This window comes from Pezoporus flaviventris, unplaced genomic scaffold (assembly GCF_033815535.1).
Source record: "Pezoporus flaviventris isolate CSIRO_AGI_PZ_B2104156 unplaced genomic scaffold, CSIRO_AGI_Pfla_v1 ptg000007l, whole genome shotgun sequence".
NCBI lineage: Eukaryota > Metazoa > Chordata > Aves > Psittaciformes > Psittacidae > Pezoporus > Pezoporus flaviventris.
This window is the reverse complement of record NW_026892555.1, coordinates 83877759-83899918: the sequence shown is the minus strand read 5'-3', so window position 1 is coordinate 83899918 and position 22160 is coordinate 83877759. Positions and strand designations below refer to the sequence as shown.

General features: G+C 40.3%; 2 protein-coding genes across 14 annotated transcripts in view; one reads left to right on the top strand and one right to left on the bottom strand.

Moving 5' to 3' along the window:
* The window catches only part of RELCH (RAB11 binding and LisH domain, coiled-coil and HEAT repeat containing), a 74661-nt gene extending 68603 nt beyond the window's left edge, over window positions 1–6058 (bottom strand). For 3 of the 5 annotated variants that reach the window (XM_061449293.1, XM_061449295.1, XM_061449296.1), the window contains exon 1: window positions 5369–6057. In XM_061449293.1, coding sequence (XP_061305277.1) covers window positions 5369–5870 — 502 coding nt within the window. In that variant the 5' untranslated portion in view covers window positions 5871–6057. Of the gene's footprint in view, window positions 1–5368 lie in introns of all 5 variants that reach the window. The other 2 variants (XR_009742668.1, XM_061449297.1) reach the window with 1 other exon arrangement.
* Window positions 6059–6305: 247 nt separating this feature from the next.
* The window catches only part of PIGN (phosphatidylinositol glycan anchor biosynthesis class N), a 101483-nt gene continuing 85628 nt past the window's right edge, over window positions 6306–22160 (top strand). For 2 of the 9 annotated variants that reach the window (XM_061449290.1, XM_061449289.1), the window contains exons 1-2: window positions 18439–18652; window positions 18951–19210. In XM_061449290.1, coding sequence (XP_061305274.1) covers window positions 18605–18652; window positions 18951–19210 — 308 coding nt within the window. In that variant the 5' untranslated portion in view covers window positions 18439–18604. Of the gene's footprint in view, window positions 6339–13972; window positions 14207–18437; window positions 18653–18950; window positions 19211–21617; window positions 21673–22160 lie in introns of those variants that run through there. The other 7 variants (XM_061449288.1, XM_061449284.1, XM_061449287.1 and 4 more) reach the window with 6 other exon arrangements.

Here is a 22160-nt window from a genome sequence, read left to right as displayed (position 1 = left end):
ACAGTATTTCCTTCAATTCAGCAACAAAGTAATCAGTTGCATCACCATCATGCAGTGTTATATTGCAGGAAGCGAGAAAGTAAATTGCATCTCCCCTGTGGTGCACCAGGGGAAAGACTTCAGTATTTCTCAGTCTTTCCCAGTTTGGTCTGTCTTAAAGAAAGCAGGGGGATCAAGGGGAAGTAGAAAATCTTTACTTCCGCCCCCAATCTTTTTGATTAACAAACTCACTATAGTCTGGGCCATGCTTCAGGCACATGCATCATAAATGAAAAATACAAGGCCTATGATCTTTGCTAAATGTCTCAAAGTTTTTACCTATCCTAGAGAAGAATTCAACTCAGTTTCTCAACCCCGCATCTTTACAAAAGCCACAGTAAAAAACCAAATGTAAGTAATACATTGACAATAAAGAGTTATAACTTTGAACACAAACCAACGTGTTTATGAGTTATCTTTATATACCGATAGGAAAAAGACTTCTGATGCTATAAATAATTCCATACATATATATATGAATTACCTAATTTAGAAGTTGTGGCAGATCTTAGTTCTAAAGCATGAGAAGTTCTGAAAAAGATTTTTTTCCATATTTTCATTGATTATGAATTTATAAAATAAGCCCAGCTTTACAATTTTTAAATTAACAGAGACGATGAACTACACACAGATCAGCTTCCACCAAAACTGAGATCAACACCTACTTGATCATGACTTGCTTGCAAATACTGGATAAATCTTTTTATACCAGATAACGATGAAATTTCCAGCAAGCATCCTCTCAGCTGAACAGAATGCACAAATCACATCTTCAGTCAAGAAAAAGATAATTCTCAAAGGAAGAAAAGTTACAGGAAACTTGATGTAACTTATGCAGAATTCACATTATGTACAGGGAAGTTTAAAGAAGTTTTCAATGGTTAGTTCTGAAACACAAAATTCTAGATAATCTTTTTGCTGTTCCCTTTCTCTCCACCCAGCCCCCCACCAAAATCTCTCCTTTCTCCATCAGCAAAACTGCCAGAAGGAAATCTGTGCTGCTTCAGCACAAAGCCTACTTTGCTGAAGCTTTCAACCAAGGCATGGTTAAACTCACAAATAACTGAACTAGCTACAGTGCCTATATAGAGGTTCACTTCTGCTTTCCCCAGCAGAGGAAAGTAGCAGTGACTCTGGCACAGGGACAGAACAGAAAGTCAGGACTACAGCAGCTAAATTCCCTTAACATATCTATAAACATCCTAAGGGAACAAGAACAGGCAAATAAATTACTACAAGGTAAAATATAATATGGTTACATGGTACCCTTGCTACTCAGTGATAATTCTGTAAACAACTTTATTTTGGAAATAACTAGAACCAAATCGCCTCCTGAAAAAAACATCTATGTAACAATGTTTAAACCCCTTCTTTATGATTTTCATAAAGCCATTTTAAATGTTGAGAATGTTAAGCTTTTGTAGACATGAAGACAAAATAAAGGACAGATTTTAAGACTCAAGCTAGTTCTAACAGTGTCCCTGAATCCCTTCAGGAAAGGGCATTTGCCAAGCATAGCAATCAAAGAGCACCATAGCAATCATATGAAAATATATATATATATACACACATATATATAAAAATAAAAAATAGTTTCTTCACCCAGAAAGCTCAAGCTTGAGTTACTGTCACCTGTATATACGGGAGAACATTCCTGGATTGGGAATAAGGATGAGACAGGTGACAGTTTTATTTTTAAATTTCAAGTATCTCAGCCTGTACTGTATACAAATTTAATACGTGGGTGCTAACTAAAGCCTTGTAAAATATCTGGAATACTGTATGAAGAAGGAAATTCCACCATACCACTCACAGAGGCAGCATTAGAAAAGTGGTTACCAAAATGGTCTAGCAGATATGGAGCTACTGTTATTGAAACAAATGGAAGAAGCTGTCATAGAAGTTTGGAAAGATCTATCAGAGATACAGGACATGAAGAAATGACTATACACAAGTACTGTGCATCTAAAAGAACAGTACTGACTCCTTCACAGGGAAGAGCAAAATTGCTAGACACAATACACATTTCCATATTTTTCATTACAATATATCTTACTCTCTTTGCAGCTGCGACATTATCGCTGCTGGAGAATGGAAGGGTGTTTTTCAAAAAACCTAGGAAATCCAAGTCATCTGACTATCTCTGCTTTTGTAACTAAGCATTCTGAAGCACAGTTCAAAGACAAAACAGCGTTTAAGTCACTAGCTTACCACATGATGCTAGTTGTTTAAATCCTATGATACTTCATCAAAATTTCTTTATAGCAGTATATAAACAGAAAGATGGGGGAGGGAGGGAGGAAGATTAAAAAAATCTAGCCTGCACGCATAGTTCAGCTTGCCTAAAAGGATTCTGAGAAGTGCCAAACAACACTTGCACCGAAATTCTCCTATTCTGTACAGGAACACACAGTATGAAAGGTTTCCATTGCTCAGTGGAAATCCTCAGGCAGCATTCCAAACATACTTCACATTCAAGAAGAATTGCCAGTCATACTTTTTCTCCATCCACTCAAATTATCAAAAAACTCAGCATAAACCCACAGAAATTCATCTAATTTGGGGGGGCATGGAGGAATAAGTACAAAGCTAGTGCCGAGAAGAAATTCTGACTTTAGGTATCAACAGAAACAAATAACTTTTTTATCTGATCACATTAAGAATTTTTCTTTACTAAAGCATTAAATCCAAGTGACCTTGAAATGACAATCATGCCAAACTCTGCTACTTTCTGCATCAACAGTTTCTATGAGGAAAGCTATTGGTTTATTCTCAAATACCTTTTGGCATGCTACAGCAAAAGAAGGTACCTGCACTACTCTCAAATACACCCTCTGCAAGTCTCCATGTGAGGATCCACAAATATAAGCACAACAGACAGGATCTCCCCCCAAAAACCTAAACTTTTTAACTAACTTAGGAACTATTTAGACTTACTATTGGATTTGACCTGTGACTTATCCTCTATGTAAATACAGTAATAACAGATGTTTAACAAGAAAGTGAAAAGAACTCCTACAAAGACCATATAATTTTCCATTTTTTAATACTGGAAACTGGTATAAATTCAGAGGCATAAGGCTATCAGCTCCTGCTGACACTAACCACAATCAGGCTGAACAGCACTGTCACAATTGCTAGCTCAATGCTAGACTCCAAAGTGCAAGAAAGTCTGAAGGCAGTAAGTACAAAAATCTACTTGAGCTATACAAAAATACATTTTTTTCCATTGTTCTGGATCTGTCACCTTTCAGTGTCACTCAATATAAACTGCCCTTTGAATCATTGTTGAGAAAAAAAAAAAAAAAAAATCCTTGGAGAACCACACTCCAAGCTGTAGATACCAGAATCCACAACACTGACATTTAACCTTTAACATAAGCTCTAGCATGTTAATTTCAGCACACCTCAGTATTATTACACTGCTCCAAAATAAATTTTAATGTCCCATCCTTTCCCTCCCTTTTTTAATAGTTATGTCCCATCCTTATCTATCATTCAGCAGGTCAACATAATATAATCATTAAGATGTCCTCACATAAGTGTACATTGTTCTAGGATTGTAAGAGATCATTTTTTTTTAATGTATTACACCACAGTTACACAGGCTGGTGTTTTTCTGACTCTACTGGAATATGCATATTATCAATAACTGGAAACAGTATGTCAACAAAGAAAAATAGAAAGTTTAATCAAGCAATTGAATTGACTGGAATCCCCAAGGATGCTGCTTTTAATAAAACGAAAATATATATTGGTTTGAAGCCTTAAAGCACAAGTTTTTCCAACATTCACCTATCTTAGTATGAAGACCACCACACTGAAGCTCTTGGACAAAGCCAAGTATGAAATCCTAAGTACTCATAAACACAATAACCAAAATATAAACAACACATCATGAAAAAAAAATCCATACCATTTTAAGATATTGAAAAACAGTAACAAATTTAAAGCTCAGATGTCCATTATCCAGCCATATAGATACTATCAGTTATTTCTAAATTTTAAGTCTAAGTGCATGTCTTTGCAACATTAGAAACTTATTTTTAAAAAAAACCAAAAGTATGGTTAGATATAAGGAGGAAGTTCTTTATTGTGAAGGTGGTGAGGCACTGGAACAAGTTGCTTAAACAAGTGGCAAATGCTCCATCCTTGGCAGTGTTCAAGGCCAGGTTGGACAGAGCCTTGGACAGCATGGTCTAGTGTGAGGTGTCCCTGCTTATGGCAGAGGGGGTGGAACTAGATGATCTTAAAGTCATTTCCAGCCCTAACCATTCTAGGATTCTATGGGACTATTTACAAAATGCTAGGGACTATTTTCAAAATTTAGGTGTTTTAGAATGCACATACATATAAACAAGTCTTTAAAGCGATAACCACAACTTCTTTCACTTCAATACTTTTCCTGTGAGTTCATTAAGTCTTCATGAGTGCTGTGTCTGGGCATCTTCTCTCTCTCAAAGCCACTTCCACAAGCCACTTCCTTATTAGAATTCTGTTTCTTGACAGTAACACTGATAAAATACACAGCTGATTCTTTTCTAGGCCATCTGCTCTACTACTAAAACTCAAGAACTTGCAAGGCCAGCTATGCAATGATTGTCCAAATACCTGCACTGCTTTTTCTCATTAAAGATACGGTAACTCAATAAATTTACTGCTCTCTAACTCCAGATCCCAGAAAGGCTACTCAACGGCTGCAGACACTTGGTAAACACTCCAGCATTAATTATAGGAAACATTGTATTAATTGTGCATGACCTGTGAAATTCAGATCTATCGTTGCATGACTTTGTCATTCCAATGCATCAGCAGAAATAACATGCTGGCTCCTGACACCCCATTTTTGACAAAAGGCAGCCATGGCTTAAACCCCAACTTTCTCCTAGCTACCTATAGTTTGTCTCTTGACAGCAGTCACTAAAGACGGCAAACGAAACCCCAAGGCAGTTAAAAATTAAGCCTACACCACGAGACTACTGAAAATTCAGGCTAAAATCTCCGTCACTCACACTTCTTCCGCGTTTGGCACACGCACGATCTTCATGGAAACACTGAAGCTCGATCAAGTCCGTGAGAAGGACCAGGGTAACACCAGTCCTGACACCCCATCTCCTCAGCCCCCGAATGACTCCTTCGGCCTCCCCCAGCTCCACACACGCGGGTTGCAGAAAACACAAAGCAATACAAACCGACCTCCCTGGCCGCCCAGCTTCCCTGAAGACACGCACCAGGCAAAGTGCCGCGCCATGAATTATCCCCGGCCAGCCCCGATTCCTCTCCCATACAACCCGCCGCACCCTTCCCTCCCCGAGCCAGGGTCACTTACTGAGCTGCCCGGTCCCGGGCTCCCTGCCGCCAGCTCCCCCAAGCACGCTGCCGCCCAGCCCGCTCAGGGCCCCGCCGGCGGGCGGCGTGCCACTCTGCCGCTCGAAGTTCCCCGGGTTGGAGAAGAAATCGCGGAGTCGGGGCAGCTCCCGGCCGCTCTCCAGCAGCTCCGTGTGCAGCTCCAGAGCCGTCAGCAAGAACTGGTCCCGCAGAAGCTGCGCCGCTATCGCGTCCATCGGCACCCGCGCCGGCTCCCCTGCGCAGGTCCCGCCGCCCGCCCCCACCCCGCCGCCAGCATCGCCCGGTGCCGCCGCACGCAAACCCGGCAACTCATCGGGGCTCCCCGCGGCCACTACCGCCTCCTGCTGCTGCTGCGGGTACACCGGCCCCCCGGGCTCGTTGCTGCTACTGCTGCCGCCGCCGGGCCTGGACTCCTCAGGCTCGTCCTCCTCGGAGTCGCTGAGGAAGGGGTTCACGCTGCTGCCCCCGCCCGCCGCCGCCATCTTACAGCCCAACACGGCGCGACCACTACCAAGGCGTTACCCCGGCAAAGCCTGAGCGGAGCCGCCACCGCCGCAGCCACTTCTAGGAAGGCCGGGGCAACTGCCAGCCCGCTTCACTATTGCGGACGCTGCCGCCAGCGGCGGCAATGACGGCTACCTCCTCCTCCTCCTACCACCACCTCAGCCACCTCCCACGAGCACCACTGCCACTTCCGGATCACAACTCTCGCGAGAGCTTCCAGGACCAACCGCAAGCAGCGCTCGGAAACCCGGAGCCCCTCTCCTGCCGGCCGCACGCCCGCCCCCTCCGCCGCGGGAGCCGGGGCGCATCGGAGGGCGGGGCGGAGGGTGGAGTCTGTGCGGGGGCGCGGGAGCAGGCAGGCAGGCAGGCAGGCAGGCAGGCGGAAGCGGAAGCGGAAGCGGAAGCGGCCGGGGCTCACTGCGAGGGAGATGAGTGAGTGCTGGCGCGTGCGCAGTGGGCGCTTCCTTCGGGGGCTTGGGGGTGGTGGGCCCCTGGTCCTGGTTGTGGGGCGGGTTCTGGCCTGCACTTCCCTGCTCCCGGAGGGCTCTGGCCGCTGTGGGCGGCTGCACAGCCTGCGGTATATGGGTGTTGCTGGGGCGGAGGGTTCGGAGCTCGTCTTCAGGACCCGGGCCCCATGAGACCCGCCGGCCTTCCCGCGTAATCTCCTAGGTTGTGTTGGCTCCGGCCTGAAATCAGGGGGAGGGGCAGTGTAAGCACATCTGGTGATAACTTGTGTGTCTGGGAGTGTGATGCGGAGGTGTAACCTGGCAAGAAACAGCCAGAGTGTAGCAACAGCTGGTGTTTGCTCCTGAGTGGAAGTTCAGCTCGCTAAAAATGGTACAGAATGGGGTCAGCTCTGGTATCTTCTGTTTTTGAAAATCATGTCCCGTTCCCCCTATACTTGCCAGATTTGTGTTTGCGTAAAGCTGATTCAGTAGGAATTACTTGCTTTACTGAAAGCAAAGTTGGGATCAAAATACTGATAAGAATTTGCATTGATCCTGACATGTTTCAGTCTTTGCAAATAATTAAAAACTCTTGAATCAAGATTATAAGTACAACCTTTAAAATTTACTGGGCCTTATTAAGATTTCTAGATCTAGAAGCTGTATTCAGTACTGTGACAGCAAACCCTTGCCATATCATGCGAATTTTCTACAAAAGACTACTCAGCCTGGAGAAGAGAAGGCTGTGTGGAGACTCACAGCAGCCTTCCAGTATCTGAAGGGGACTTACAAGGTTGCTGGAGAGGGACTCTTCCTGAGGGACTGTAGTGATAGAACAAGGGGCAATGGGTTCAAACTTAAACAGAGGGAGTTCAAGTTAGATATAAGGAAGGAGTTCTTTGAGGGTGGTGAGGCACTGGAACAGGTTGTCCAAAGTGGTAAATGCTCCGTTGCTGGCAGTATTTAAGGCCAGGTTGGACAGAGCCTTAGGCAACATGGTCTAGTGTGAGGAGTCCCTGCCCATGGGTTGCCAACCCAAACCATTCTGGCTGGCACTTCCCTTGTGTTTTTAATTTGCATGAATTTTTGTAAGCAGTGTAATCAATTTTCCACTGTGCTGTAATAAACTTCGACTTTTTTTGCTATATTACTGTTTTGCGTTGTCGATACTATGCAAAAAGTAAGTAGTGGAATGTGAACTGGTTGTTGCATGGAGTAAAATGGTGGTGTATTGAAAATGCTTTAAAATTTGACTCGGACCACAATAAAAATAAGAACAAAAACATTTCAGTGTTGCTGCTCCGGTAGAAATAGGAACACTTAAGGAAATCTTATGCTTTTCCTTTCTGCAGTGTTAAAACATATTAATTATCAACTTGATAATAGTTGATACGCGGGTGGTGGGGTGCCTCCTCCTTGAAATGGAGGGGAAAAACTGGTGTCCTGTAGCAGCCTCTAGTGGCGATCGGTCGTGTTTGCATGTGTCTTGGAGTTGTTAAATGTAGCTCGGACACTACATTCTACCTTTTAGGGGTCTGATTTCTGCCGACTCAAGTGTGCTGCTACAGTAAGGACCAATCTTTTTCCCCATCCCTCCCCTAAAATAATGTAAAACTTGAAGTACTTGAGATGGAAAATAAGTAGAGAAATTTAAGTCTTTGCTTTTACTGTGTTGATTTTGGTGGGGGTGCTAAATCTTGAGCTGATGAAGTTCAATGACCTTAAATATATGACCAGTTTTGGGTTCTCTCTATTCCTGTGCTGCTCTGGTGCAGTGTCAGTTGCTCTCAGAGTGACTGCGCACTGCAAGTCAAGTTACAAGGGGGTTTGTGTTTCAATTGCTACATAATTCCATTAGGTTCATATTGAGGTTTTCTGTTCTGGACACTTGAAATGTATAAATTCATGTGTTCTAGTGAATGAAGTAGGGTAGGCTTTTTCCATCTGATTGGAATCCCAATCAAGACACAGGGAACAGAATGAGGAAAATCTGAGCCAATCTGATATTTGCTTTAAAACAGTGCAGATCTGTGAGTTCCACGAACTCTTACTTACATTTTCTTCTAACATGGAGCTACCTGAATCTTTATATGTTTAAGACTTTCACCTCCTTTTAGAATAAACTTTTCAGAAGTTAACAGTCTTTATGGTTATTTTAATACCTTAAAAAATTGAATTTTAGTGCTTTGTCAACACTTTAACCTCAAAAATATTTTTATATGCTGCAGGAGCAGAATAGTGCAGGTGTTAAGACTCATAATGGTGGTGGTTTGTGGTTAAAGACTTCTGTCATTTCTCTGAAACTGTATCTGTCCCTTCCAGTTTTAAGGGTATGTTATTTTAAGGAGGATGGCTTATATCGCAGGTTAATAGTTACCTGTGTGTCAAGTACAGTTGCAGCTTTACTTGGAGAAGCTGACTTTAGAAAGTGCTTGTTAAATTGGGGTTTGAAGTCGAAGTAGTACAGCAGTATGAAGGGGCTCTTGGAAATATTGTCTGCCTCACCAAAAATGTTATCTCCCATGAATGTCTGATAAGGACCAGAATTAAACAAAACAAAACCCCCTAAATCCCTTTGAATCAAAGTTTGTGTTTGTTTTTCCATCTCTAAAACTGTTGTTTTGAAGCATTACTATGAACAGTGGATTTTTGGAAGCCTACCATCAAAAATACAGTAAGTAAACACGCTCAGAGACTGAGGAGTGCTACAGAGAACTTGTTCATGCTTCATAATGTGTGTATTATGTTTTTGTGAGAATGAATAGATGGGGAAAACTCACTCAACTGTTACAGTTGAGTAAGGAGACATAATTTGGGAACAAAAGATAGGACCTTTTAAAAAAAAAAAAAGATAGGACTTTTTAAGACACCACAAACACTTCAGTTGCTTGGGCTTCACTCACTGTAGTCTGGAAGATGGTGTGTATTGCCTGGAAATGTTGGCTGCACAGAAAGCAGTTGTATAAGTTAGCTCTAAGATGGTGTGCTATGCCATAGTGAAGGATCATGTGGATGGAAAAGGGAAACAATGTGTTGAAGTATGAAAACCGTAATTGTAAAGTCATTCTTGAGTTCTGAGGTCTAAAGATACTTCTATTCAAATGAAAAGCTGTTTTGCCTGAATTTAAGGTGTCTTTCATTGAAGCTTTGTGGAGGCCTAGGCAATTGAGGCTTGACATTGAAAAGGTCAGCAGCCAAAAAGTAAAGGTGTCTTCCAGAAATGAAAAGTGGCCTGGCTTTGTTTAAAAAAACAGTAAGTTCACAGGGTTTCAACAGAGGGTGTTTACAAGTTGATATATCAAGAATGATAATGAATGCTGCTTACCATGGCAATAGAGATTGCTGAGGAGCAAAAAGAACTTAATTCTAAACTAAGTATTTCAGGCTGCAGTAACTTATAGTTTGGATGGGTAGTGGATAGTTTTGTGCACAGCCTTATGCACACTTAGGAATACTCTTTTTATGTGAATACGTTGTAAGTATGACCACTAGTTGAAGAGGAGGTAACTCCTTTGCATATGGATTTCTTACTAGACCTCCAAGTATCGTTGGGACAAATACTGTATATACTTACATTACTAGTTGAGAACTTGAGTGCTTTCTTGAAGGTGATATAAACCAGCCTCTTTATCTTATTCTGCATTTCACAACTTGGCTATTGCAATTTCTATAGAATAGTTTGTTTCATGTGGTGATTGAAGGAATTGAAAACATACCCCATACTCTCCCCTCCCTTTGTGCTTATTTCTTTATGATGAAGCAGTGATTTCTGACGGTGTGTTTTCAGAATGGGGTTACCTAGGGACTTGGGTCTGTTCTGGTCCTGAAAACTTGGTTGTACCGATGAGCACCATTGGCTTTGTGGGGGCTGGTAGGGGTGCGGGACCCATAGAGTGCCTGCCTGCTGCAGGTGGGGGCTATATGTCCATGTCCCGGGTGGGCACTGGCCATCACTGTGCTCGCAGGTTGCTCTTCAGAGCTGTGCTTATCAATAAATTGTGTTGTACAATGTGTCTCTGATTTGGATTGCTTTCCTCAGGCTTTAAATGAGTTTCTGTTCTCAGTGGGAAACTTAACTTACCTCAGTCTGTGTCAGCTTTGCTTTGAACTGAAGTTTGGTAGGGAAAGATAAATAAAATAACAATTATGCTAGCCAGTTGAATAGCATTCAGTAATACATTATATTCAACTGGCTAGGATAATTAAGTAGGACTTTTGAATTCAAAAGTTCTAAAGGTCTTATTTTGGCTTTGTTTTTTTGTGTTTGTTTTTTTTTAAAAAAAACTTTGAAAGCAAGGGAACCTACAAATTGATATTTGACTTCCGTATTCCTTTCATTGAGAGTACTACTGTATGCTTGGAAGGTTGTCTTTTAGTCCTTTTTTTTTCCTTTTTGTACTGGCAAATTAGCATTCACAGGCTTGTGTGCAAGATTCAACAGATGTGGCTTGTTACTATTTGAGGTAATTCTTGTTTATTTGTAATGGTTGATATTGATAAGAAAATGTGACTTTAATAAAGACAAACAACTTCTGTCAGCTCTTTAAAGTCTTCCTTAGTCCCACTAGCTTCTGTGGAACATACTTTAAGCACTGTTTTACTTTGAAAGGGTGTTTCCTTTGTGTGTATACAGAATATATTTGCAAGCTGCTTTTGCCAAGCTCATTGCACCTAAAAATTGTTCTTTTTCCAATATTTTCCCTGTGTGCTCTATGTTAATATTTGTTGTATGACTTTAAAGAGTTTGATCCTTGTCCCTTTTATTACTAAGGGGAGGAACTGTAGTGCTTGTATTGGTGCATATACTTTATTGCTTTTGTCTTTAGTTTTGCAAGTCGCTTTAAAAATATCTCGGGAGGCTTTCCTTCAGCCTTGATTTGCCATGGAGGGCTGCAGTGAGACTGGAGGGCACAGCAAGACTGATGTAGCAAGCTGTCTTCCTGTGCTTGTGTTTTTCTTAAGTGCCACTTGTCCCTTGACCCTAACAGCTGTGGTGGTTGGTGGGCTGGGTTCTGTTAGACACTCTCAGGCTGATCTTCCTTTACCAAAAGTATATCTCAAAGCTTGTAATACTAAAAATCTGTCTACAAGATCTCCAAGAAAAAACAATGATTAAAAAAAAAAAAATCCTAGTTTTTTGCAATAATGGAGAAATCTGAGTAATGCAAGCCTTTTGGTGTTCTTGGAAGCACAAAAGGAATTAAACAGTCCATCTTAAGTTGAAAATATGACATGAAGCTGTAAAACAGTGATGCTTGAAGAAGACTTGTTGATAAGAGTATTGCTGAAATACCCAGAAGTCAAGAAATACAGAAGATTTGCAAATACCTCTTGAAAATAGATATAGCCCTCCACCCCTCCACCACATCCCCTCCATCAAATGCTGTTGTCCAGTGAAATAGATGATTCACAGCAAAACCACCAAGGGTTTGTTGTTGTTGTGTTTTCCTTTTTCTGAGTTCTGAATTTGTAGCTGCCTGCATACCGAGCAGATGTAAAGCTGAATTTCTATTCTTTGGGGGTTTTTCTCCACTTGGCTGAAGGGCTGCCAAAGGGTGATGCTCTTTTTAATCTTTCATGCCTCAAAGCAGTCATCATTTCTTACAGAAGTACCCATGTACACTTTATCAATGATGTCCTGTTATCAGTATCGGTTTTAATTATGTTTTTGTGCCTGGGAGACTTGTGGGTACAATTTTCCACGTTTACAGAATAATTCAGAGAAAATTGTGTAGGTTGACATTGGGCTAAGTGATTTGCAGTACATTCAAGTATTAGAACACTTGATGTTTTATTGGCGCCTTGCAGGCCATAGTCAAATTTCTCCTTGAAAGGTTTTGGCAAGGCAGGCAGAGTAATTTTGATTATCAAGTAATGTTAAAAAGAAAATTAAATATTCTTTGAGGTTTTTGCCTCAGGTTTGGATGTGCTTTTCTGAACCACATTTAAAATTTAAAACAGATGTCATTTGTTATTATAATCCCTAAAATGCTCAGTGAAGATGTCGAACAAAAATAATTTTAAACAGATGGTTTGAATTACAAAAGCCACTTCAGTGCCAGAGCAAGTGGAAGTACTGTAGTTGCAGTTTCATTGTCTGTCAGAGCATGTTATGCCTCAATATAGAAAGAAAATGAAGTTTTGGAAAGGAGGAAAAGTGACTTCATTGTAATCCCACTTTTCTTCATTGTATGGTTTTACAATGAAGTCAAAATGAGGATTTGGGGTTTCCTATGTTTAGGTACTGTGTAAAGATATGAGAGAATTATTCTGAGACTGACTGCTAAGTCTGTTGTATAATTTGTGCAGTCAATAGGTGTATGTGCTGTTACATCAGGAATGACTTGATAGCATTTCTTGACTAATATAACTCCTTTAAAATCTCAGTTAGTAAAAGAATATGGTAGGGGCTGCTACAGCATCTTAGATGATGTGTAACTGCCATGGCATGCGAAATATTGTCAGTTAGACCACACAACTTTCACTTTGCTCACCAACCCTAAGCAAAAGCATATTTTTTTAATGTACGGACAAATTGTACAGTCACCACTTTGACAGTTTAAATTACAGAATACACAACACTGTTTAGTTGAAAAATGTATCAGTCATCCAGAAGCATAGCAAACATTTGTGCCTGTTTCTTTTTCTGTAAAAGATACTTGCTAAGGCCATTGATGCTTATTGAAAATGCATTTCCAATGGTTTTTATTCATCTTAATCAAGAGACTTGGCTGTATTAGTGAAGCATGGTCCCTCTAAAAGAAATGACTAATGTATCTTGAGCTTCCTTTCCTGACATTTTATTATCCTTAAAAAAATATTCCTGCCAATGGGGCATATTCCATGTAGTATTTTGTGCATGTTTTATTGCATATTTGAAGAAAGAAAAATATAAAAGGGAAATGTTACATTTCTCACAAAGAACTATATTGTATTGCGGTACAAGTATGGTTTTCTTTGCCTTATAAATAATGCTGAGAGATTATAACTTCAGAGGGAATATAGCTTAGATGTAGATTACTTTGGGAAAATTAGAGCTGCACTTAATTACATCAGCTTTCCTGTTAAGCACTGAGGAACCTGGCCCAGCTTGAGGCTGTGGATGTAGCTTCTGTAGCATGAGTCAAAAAAAGGAAGGAAAAAAAAGTCTTGTCAGCAAGTTATGGATCAACTTGAAAAGAGGGAAAAGCTCATGGGGAATAAACTGCCTGCTTCTTGCCTCTGATGTTTGGGCTTAGGTGGCTCACTGCTTATGTCTTGTTCCCCTGCTGCTGTCACAGTCTGGTATTTTAGTCCTTGCACTGACATGACTGTTGGTGAGGCACTTACAGCTAATACCCAGATTTTTTGGTATTGTTTTGATAGGTGTGAGTCCGAAGAAAGAGAGGGTCTTTTCATCCCATCTGCCACCAGCAGGAAGCTGAGCTTTCTGAGGATTCTGGGGAAAAGAAACAAAACAAGCAAACCAAAACAAGCAACCAAGGAAACCAACCAACAAAAGCACACCACCACCAAAACAATATCACCACCAAAAAAAAACCCCAACCAAACAAAAAAAACCCAACCAAAATTCCCTTCTCTAATCTGTGTACATTGCTTTATTCTAGAAAAATAACTATTTCTGGTCAGGAGGTACTTGCTGCTTTTCTTTCTTCAATCTCCTGGAGTTTAAGAAAAGCATCCGCTCCTTTTGCCTTCTTGCTTCTCCAAAGGATTGCTCCCCTCTGTCTGCTCACTCTGTTCTCTACTTATGTACAATATCCGAAAAAGTGAGAAGCTTTGAAGTCTGCTGAAGCCCCCAGCATAGCCAGGTCAGTGCTGATTTTCTGCTTGCTCTGTTCATATGGACAGCTCACATTTAACTGGCAGTGAGTAGCTTGGTGGATCTTTAATACTCTCCAGGTAAGGATCTGAAAAGGGGCTTGAAAAATCCACACCAGCTTTGTGTTGTTCGCTCCAAATTGTTTGAACAAAAATACCTTATTGGGATAGCCTACATTCTGACATCTTGGAGGTTGGACAGTATCATGATTTGCTCTGTGTATAGTTTAGGAGGTTGGAACAGCAGCAAAAAAGTATAGAAAGAAAAGAATACATCTGAGTCTGATACATAGTTTACTAGCTGGGCTGAGTCTATAGAGGAGGTGAATTGGCCGTCTGAACTGCATTGTAAGAAATTCTATGTTTGGATGAACAGTAAAAATTGTCATGTGGGAGATAGGTTGCAACATGGTCCTCTATTATCTAGAAGACTAGAAGCTTCTTTCCTCTTGGTTTGACAGGCAGTGGCTTAACAGAATTAGGTAGAATAATGCAGTCAGGATTGGGGCAAAGCTTGTGTTTTGGTTTGAAAATAAGGATTGTGGGATGTAGTGCACTAAGTCACTTGCAAAGGGATTGTTTGGGAAAGTATCAGAGAACACAAGAATGTTGAGATATCCTTGGCTTAAGATTCCTTGACAGAAAGATGTAAGATATATTTTCAAGTGACAGTTTGTTTGCCCACTTTTTGGATGGCCAGGCACCTGAAGGCGGACATTTTGCACTAGTAATAAATATTTAGACCTGGCTCCTTATCCTCCAAAGTATGTGTTTAATATACTTCTATTTTTCTTCTCTTGACAGGCTGTGGCTTTTGATTTTTCTTTCAAGCTAGTGCTTAATCCACTTTTTGCCTTGTTATTTCTTTGTTTTAGCATGCTTTGCAATGTTTCTGCCTTCAACAATCAATCATTAGGCTTGACAGAGAGATTTGCTCGTGGTGACCTCTGTAATGGAAGGGAGAAAAAACTAAGGGACTCTTCCTTTGTGTGATATCCTATAGAAACTGGATTTCATTGCTGTATCTCATGTGATATATGGAGAAATAGTATATAGATAAGCATGTTTCCTGCTAGGCATATGCATACACAGTGCTAGCTGTGCTTTCTCTGTGCCTGGAAGGCATGAGAGTTGGCACTGTAGGTCTGAGCACTCAGATTTTATTGGGTGTCCTGGTTTTGGCTGGGTTAGCTGCACGCTCTTTTTCCCAGCCAGAAAAGGATGCCAGAAAGCAGCTGGGCATGAAGGAGTTTAATATTGATGCTTCCATTTGCAGCTCCTCCTGATGCCGATAGGCCTGTCAGAACATCTACGAGATCCTGATCAGCCTGGGGTTCCCACACTAGACCTGCAGGTTGAGACTTAGTTTTTAATGACCCTGTCAAAAGGTGATGCAAAAGCAGAAAGGGTGAAGAAAAGAGGAAGGAAAGAGATCTTTGTATGGCAGAGGACTCAGATGAATGAAGAACTGTGCATTTTCAAATTTAGAGGTGCCATCAACTAGTTCCAGCTCTTCCTGTACTGGTTGTGTGGAGGTTGTGTTGACTGCTAAGCAACATCCTGCCTTGGAGTTGCATTCAATCTCTGAGAACACAGATAAACTGATGATACCACCCTTCTTGGAAATGGGGGTGGGGGGAAGGTGTAATGCTAGAGCTTATCATAAGCAGAAAATACCTCAGGTGTCCCAAGAGATCTATGCTGAGGTTTTTCCACAAATCTCATTTTCCCCAAATCTCCTTTTTTTTCTGGCTCATGAAGATTATTTCCAGATCTTGTAAGGAAAAGGATACTTTCAAGATAAATATTTGACTTTTCCTCTCCATATTGATGGTCCCTCATTTGCAAGAGTGCAAAGGAGGGGAGATGACTGCATTTATACTTGAAGTGAGACAAATTCATTTTTTCATGACACAAACACTTGTAGCTGCAGTTACACAGCACAAACATTAATGATGTGATGGTATCACAAATGTGTGGCATTAATCATCCTTTTCTATGGAGGTCCATTCACAAATTCCAGAGGTCCATCTGTCTTTTACCTTTGCTTTTTTCCTTGATGGTTTACCTTCTGTGGTTCAGTGATCCATAGTAAATCAGCTTTTAATAGTAGCTTCCCAGGGCATGGCTGACTGTTCCAATAAGAGATATTTTTCTCTGTTGCCTTGGCATCCGCTGAACTAATGACTCTTCATATCAAGTAGCTAGAAATGCATGGATGAAATTATCTTGCTCCACAGCAGAATGAAAGGTGGTAGTCCATCCTAGATTTAAGAAGCTTAAATACCTGCAAATGTGACTTTAGTATTCCTGATTAGGGAAGAGGGTTGTCCTTCGATTTGCAGGGCATATATCTAACACATTGAAATCCAAACGTTTACATTTAAATATTGATAGTGAAAGGCTGGTGGTCTGGCCTTGTCAACTCTGTTGGCATTGGATTGTTGCTTGAGTGCCTCTCTTCTAGAAAGAGAGGTAAAGCAGTCTCGTTTTTCTAACCAGGGTTGGTGTAAACTGAAGGGGACTTCTGAGTGGTATCTTTGCTCTTTTTTTTTTTCTTTGACTTCTTATCTTACTGGCTTTTTTTTCCCAAAGAAAAGAACTGTGTGAAGTATCATTTGGTAGCAATTCAGCCAAGAAATGAACCAGTATGAGCCAAGACCTGTTTTTGCACAGCAATAGATCACTTGGACAAGCTATTTCTCAAAATGCGAACTGTTTTTTTGTATGGGAAAGGGCCATTTCAGCCTATTGTTTTGTTGCCGGGGGGGGGGGGTAATTATTTTTAAAGATTTTTTTTTTTTTAATTAATTCTGTAGATCACTATAGTCTAAGCATTGAATTTGAATTGTGTTGATTGCAGTCTTTGCTGCAAGCAAGGGCTCAGACCTGGGAAGAGTTAAAGAGAAATAGTGCTGAAAGCAGATTAGGTTACTAATACTTTAATTAGAAGAATTTAGAATATGTTAAGTTATAGAATTGTAGTGCTGGGAGTATACAACAGCAAGTATCTGATTGAGGTAACTGCTTCATTTAGTAGAGCGTTTAGTCTCATCAGGTATGAATAGCTTGGATTCTCTTACCAAGCACAACTACATGAAAAGAGAAAGCCCTATGGAAAATAAAACTGCTTGAATAAAATGAGGTCCAGCATTGAATTTAATGGTTTGCTGTGTCTATGGTTTCATGTATTTAAATTCACTCTGGAACCCTGAATACTTAAAAAAGTAAACAAATTGATATTTACAAATATACCCAGTCTCGTGGAATCTCAGTTGTAGATGTAGAAGCATATAAGCTCCTGATTAATGAAAAATCTCCGTTTGATCACTTAAGCGTGACTACTGTCTCTTTGAAACATTGTATTTAGTTATCTTAATCTTGTTATGTGGTTTTCTCTCCAAATCTCTAAAATGAGGAATTACTACGTTAGTGTTTCTGATTCAGGTTGTAGTTGTTGCGTCTGCGTTTCAGAAGGGAAAATGGGTGGTATTGGAAGTTATAGTTAAGTTGCGTACAGATTTGAGGGTTTTGTTTTTGGACTAATAAGTAATGAATATATATATAAACTTTAAAATCTTTTTTCCTTTGGTTTTTCTGGCCCTTTAAAATTTTTATGTTAAAAAAAAACCCAACATCTTGCAGAGTTTTGATCAGAGTTATGGTTGTGTGGTACTGAAATCCTTTATTTGATAAAAGTGGTGTCTGTCTGTGCCTGTCCAGCTACTGGAATTCTGTAAGTAACAAAATAAATGTATATATAGTCATTTAGAAGCACCAACTAGATCCTGAAACAAAGAGTTTCTTTTATAGAGCAGTGTGTATTTACATAGGTAATGGAATATCTGAAACTTCCAGGCTGTTAGGTACATCTGTTTCTAAATTGGTGAGTGGAGGTGGTATTTTTATTAAGGTTGATAATTAGCTAATATTTAAGTAACTAACCAGCCTGGACAGCACTAATAGAACTTTGCCAGAGCTAAGTCTCATGCAGGCTCAGATCCCACACTTACCTGAGTCAGTGCACACTTGCATTGCTTTCAGTAGACATCATATGAACGCCCTGGTGCACGTGGCAGACACGTACATTTCCAGTGTACCTGTTATTGAGTATATTTTTGTCCCTAAGCTAACTTCAGAGGATGACGGAGCAGAAAAAAACGTTTGAAAAGGGAATATATCCATGAAACATAATCCTTCAGCTGTTGTGCTTTTGTCACATGTTTTAGAGGAGGAATAATGTTCTGCACTCAGCATTTTTTTTTCCTTTAAAAGAAATTTTCCGTTTCTGTGCAGAATAAAATGAGCCCAGAATTGGTAGTAAACATAGAAAAAGCAACTTTGAGTGGGTGTTTGTTATACGATGGCGTTCCTTAGCTGTCTTTGGCTTGTGTTTACCTGAACAGACCTTAACAGTGTCATGCAATCAGCTGGTAAAGGGTAGTATGTTCACAGAGGCATTGTGTTGCCTGAGTATTCTCTTACTGGTGCAGGTAACAAAAGACTGCTGGATTTCGGGCAAACTGGCTTGATTCAATAATCTTTTGAAGCCATCTGATACCTCACTGAGCACCATAGATGCTGAGATGTAATGACTATCTGAAAGTCTGCATTAGCCATGTAGTGACTTTTGACCAAAACTCCCGGGGAAAAGTTTGTCGAAAGCAGAGATTGGTTGTGGGTCCTGGGCAATGGCTGTGGTTGTGGTACTCCCATTTTATAATAAATGAAATAAATACTGATCCTGATAAATCTCACCTGCCTAACTTTATTTTTCTCACTCCCTCTCAGTGTTGGACTTTGCTTTGCCAGCCTGCTGTTGCCATGGGTATATCGGTCTTCATACTCGCTGGTCTCCTTGTGCATTGTGTGTTCTTGGTCTCCATTTTTGACATCTACTTCAGCTCTCCCCTGGTTCATGGTATGACTCCTCAGCAGACTCCACTGCCACCTCCAGCAAAACGTCTTGTGCTCTTTGTGGCTGATGGTCTGCGGGCAGATTCACTGTACGAATTGAACAGCAACAGTACACCCCGAGCACCTTACATGCGGTAAGTCCATCTGAAAATGCTACTCATCCAGAAGATATTGCTTCTGGAAGCAGGTCTGTGATATTGAGAAGGTAACAAGAGGAATGGTGGCAGCTTCGCTGATGGCTTGGGTACTGCCTTCCTTCTGCCTTTGAAGTAACAAGCTTCGTGGAGTTACACCTTGCAGAAGTGCATGTGTTTGCGCTGGTGTCCCTTGTTGCCCCGAAAGCTGCTAAACCATGAACAGAGTAGATTGAGTCAATATTGACCTCTGAAAACTGCGGCTAGCCAGTAACTGAGGAGGGTGTGAACTTTCTTCATTCACATCAGCATGGTATCACTTGTGAAGCCTAACAGAGTCATTAATTTAAACTGCTTCTTGGATGTTCATTTTAGGAGTAGTAGTTCATTAACGTGCTTGTCTTCTAAGCTATGGTTGAAGCTTTTTAAGGAGTGATTAAAAAAGATGGCTTGAATGGATCTAACAGCAGGCTGCCACTTCCTATTTGTTCCCCCCTTCCTGCATGTGTGACCCTGCTGCCTCTCTTGTGCTCTCCAGTGTGTGTCTGATTGCTTAACGGAATGATTTGGTTTAAGATTGTAGAAAACCTAATCCTGCCAAAAAGAGTATTGCAAGTCATATCCTTGAGTGCTTAAAACTGATTTTCAACAACCTTCCCTGTTTCCTTGTATCGAGATAATTATCTGATTTTAAGACAATTTCTTAGACTGAGGGGGGAAAAAGTAGACAGTACTGATAAAACTAGTGTTATAGCACTGGCCTGGCTTGAATATCAGGGCAAACCCAAATAATCAATCATCTGAAGCTGTTTCAGTGTTTGCAGTCTTGCTACAGGAATCTGAGGAGCACTTGTTACAGCACTTGTCAGTTTATATGGGATTACTTGTATCAGCTTCTCCTGTTGTTACTGCTTTTGTAAAGTGTTGTCTGCCACTGGTAGATGTCTGCCACATCAGTGTGAGTTTTCCTTCTTTTTTAGCAGTGTATTACATGCTTCCTCCAGAGCAGTTTCTTCTATTAGCAGTAAAACTGTTGGTCTTTTTCAGCATCAGCAAGGTGTGAATACTGTAATGGCCCCATCACTAGAAGCAGTGGAGGGTAGTGGCTAGGAAAGAGCTATAATAGATATTTTTGCCATTAAGTGGTTTGAGTTTTTCAGATTGAACTATTCAGCATTATCATACCTTTCTAGAAATAAAAAGTTAACCCATGTATTAGCCTGTCCGATAGGCTTGAGACATATTCCTGGCTGCTATATGACAAATACCTGGTCTTTTCTCTCACAAATATTCTTGAAAAAGTCTATTTTTAGCAGTGTTGTGATAGCTGTGAAGGACCATAGGTGGTCTGAATTGCTGTAGTGATAATTTTGGGAAAGGTGCTTTTTTTCCTTGCCTGCCTTGTTTCAGACTTAGTACTATATCATATTCATCATTGTTACTGTGGGTAGATGATGTTAATACTGTCAAGGAATATTTTTTTTTAATGATTTTTCTAGGTGAAAAGATTTGAAATAATTCAAAATACTTAAATTAATTTTGAACAGGCAAATGAAAATACCTGACTATATTTTATTTTCTACCTGGTATGTGTTATTGTTGACTTCAGATCCTGTGATAAAGCCTCCCAAAAGAAAACAGAAGTGTTTACTTTCCAACTCAATAGAAATCAAAATCTAATTTAAATAATTTCCTACCTGTTGTGACAATGAAGTGTGAGGAGGGTTGTGTTTTATTTGTGTCTTAAATCTCCCACTTCTGCTAGTGTGATACATGTTCATCTCGTCTTCAGTGAGAATAAATTAGAAACCATTTTAATACTTAAATCCTTTTTTCAAATTAGTGCTTTTTTTCAGCACAACTTGTCTTAAAGCCTAGGTGATGTATGAGTTAGGAATAACGTGTCAGAGTGCTATATCACCATTCGCATTTTTCAGTGTAATATTTAGGCTATTCGAAATAGATCCTGTGAGCTTTCAAGAAGGCCTGAGAATATGAGATCTTAAGATGAGTTAAAACAAAAAAACAGCCACCAAACTCTGAATCCTGCAATCTTAGAGTGGAGCCTGAAATTTTAGGCTATGATGTAATTTGCGCTTCATTACTGAGAGATCTATTTAGAGCTGAGTGTACAGATCTTACAATTAACAGTTGTATAATATCTCTGTTAAAAGTGAAGTTACAAATCCTGAACTTAGAATCTGCTTTGGCTAAAACACATCTGATAAAAATATAGCAAACTTTGTAGTGTATATAATGAGAAACAAAAATACCATATCCCAGTAATTTGACTCTTAAAAACGGCTTAGAATTTGTTCTGAAGATTCTGCTGCTTTTTTGCTAAACATTTATATAAGGTATGTCCTAGTGTGTTTTGTTTTCTTTCTTTCTCCCCTTGCTCTGACAGTGGGCAGTGATTCTTTCTCTTCTTCCAGAAGGTGGAGACATGAAAACAGCATATTGTTATGCTCACTGCTTGCTCTATAACAGGCTCCAGCTGTTAGTATCTTCAGCAGACAAGAGTAGTTTGAGGCTTTCCTGTACTTGGGCTTTGTCTTCTGTTTTCTTTGCTTTTTATCTGTATGTATATATATATATATATATATATATATATAAAATATATATATTATGTGCATAATCGCTAGACAAGTCATGTATTTCTGAATATGTGGGGAGACGGTATTCTCCATTTCAGTGTAATTGCAAAAGATACAAGGTTTACTAAATTTTCTCTGTGTTCCTCAAGTGATTTGCATGTTAGATTTACATGGGTTTTAAATTCTTTTGATGCTGGCTTCCAGTATTCAGCGCAGATAAAGACAGACATGGTCACAAGAGGTAATTATAATGGAGCATATTTAATGAGGAGACTGAACTAGGCACTTTCAAGCTAAATGGAAAGAACAAAGAAAAGAAGCACCAGGCAGAAACAATCTCTTAGGGAGGGGGG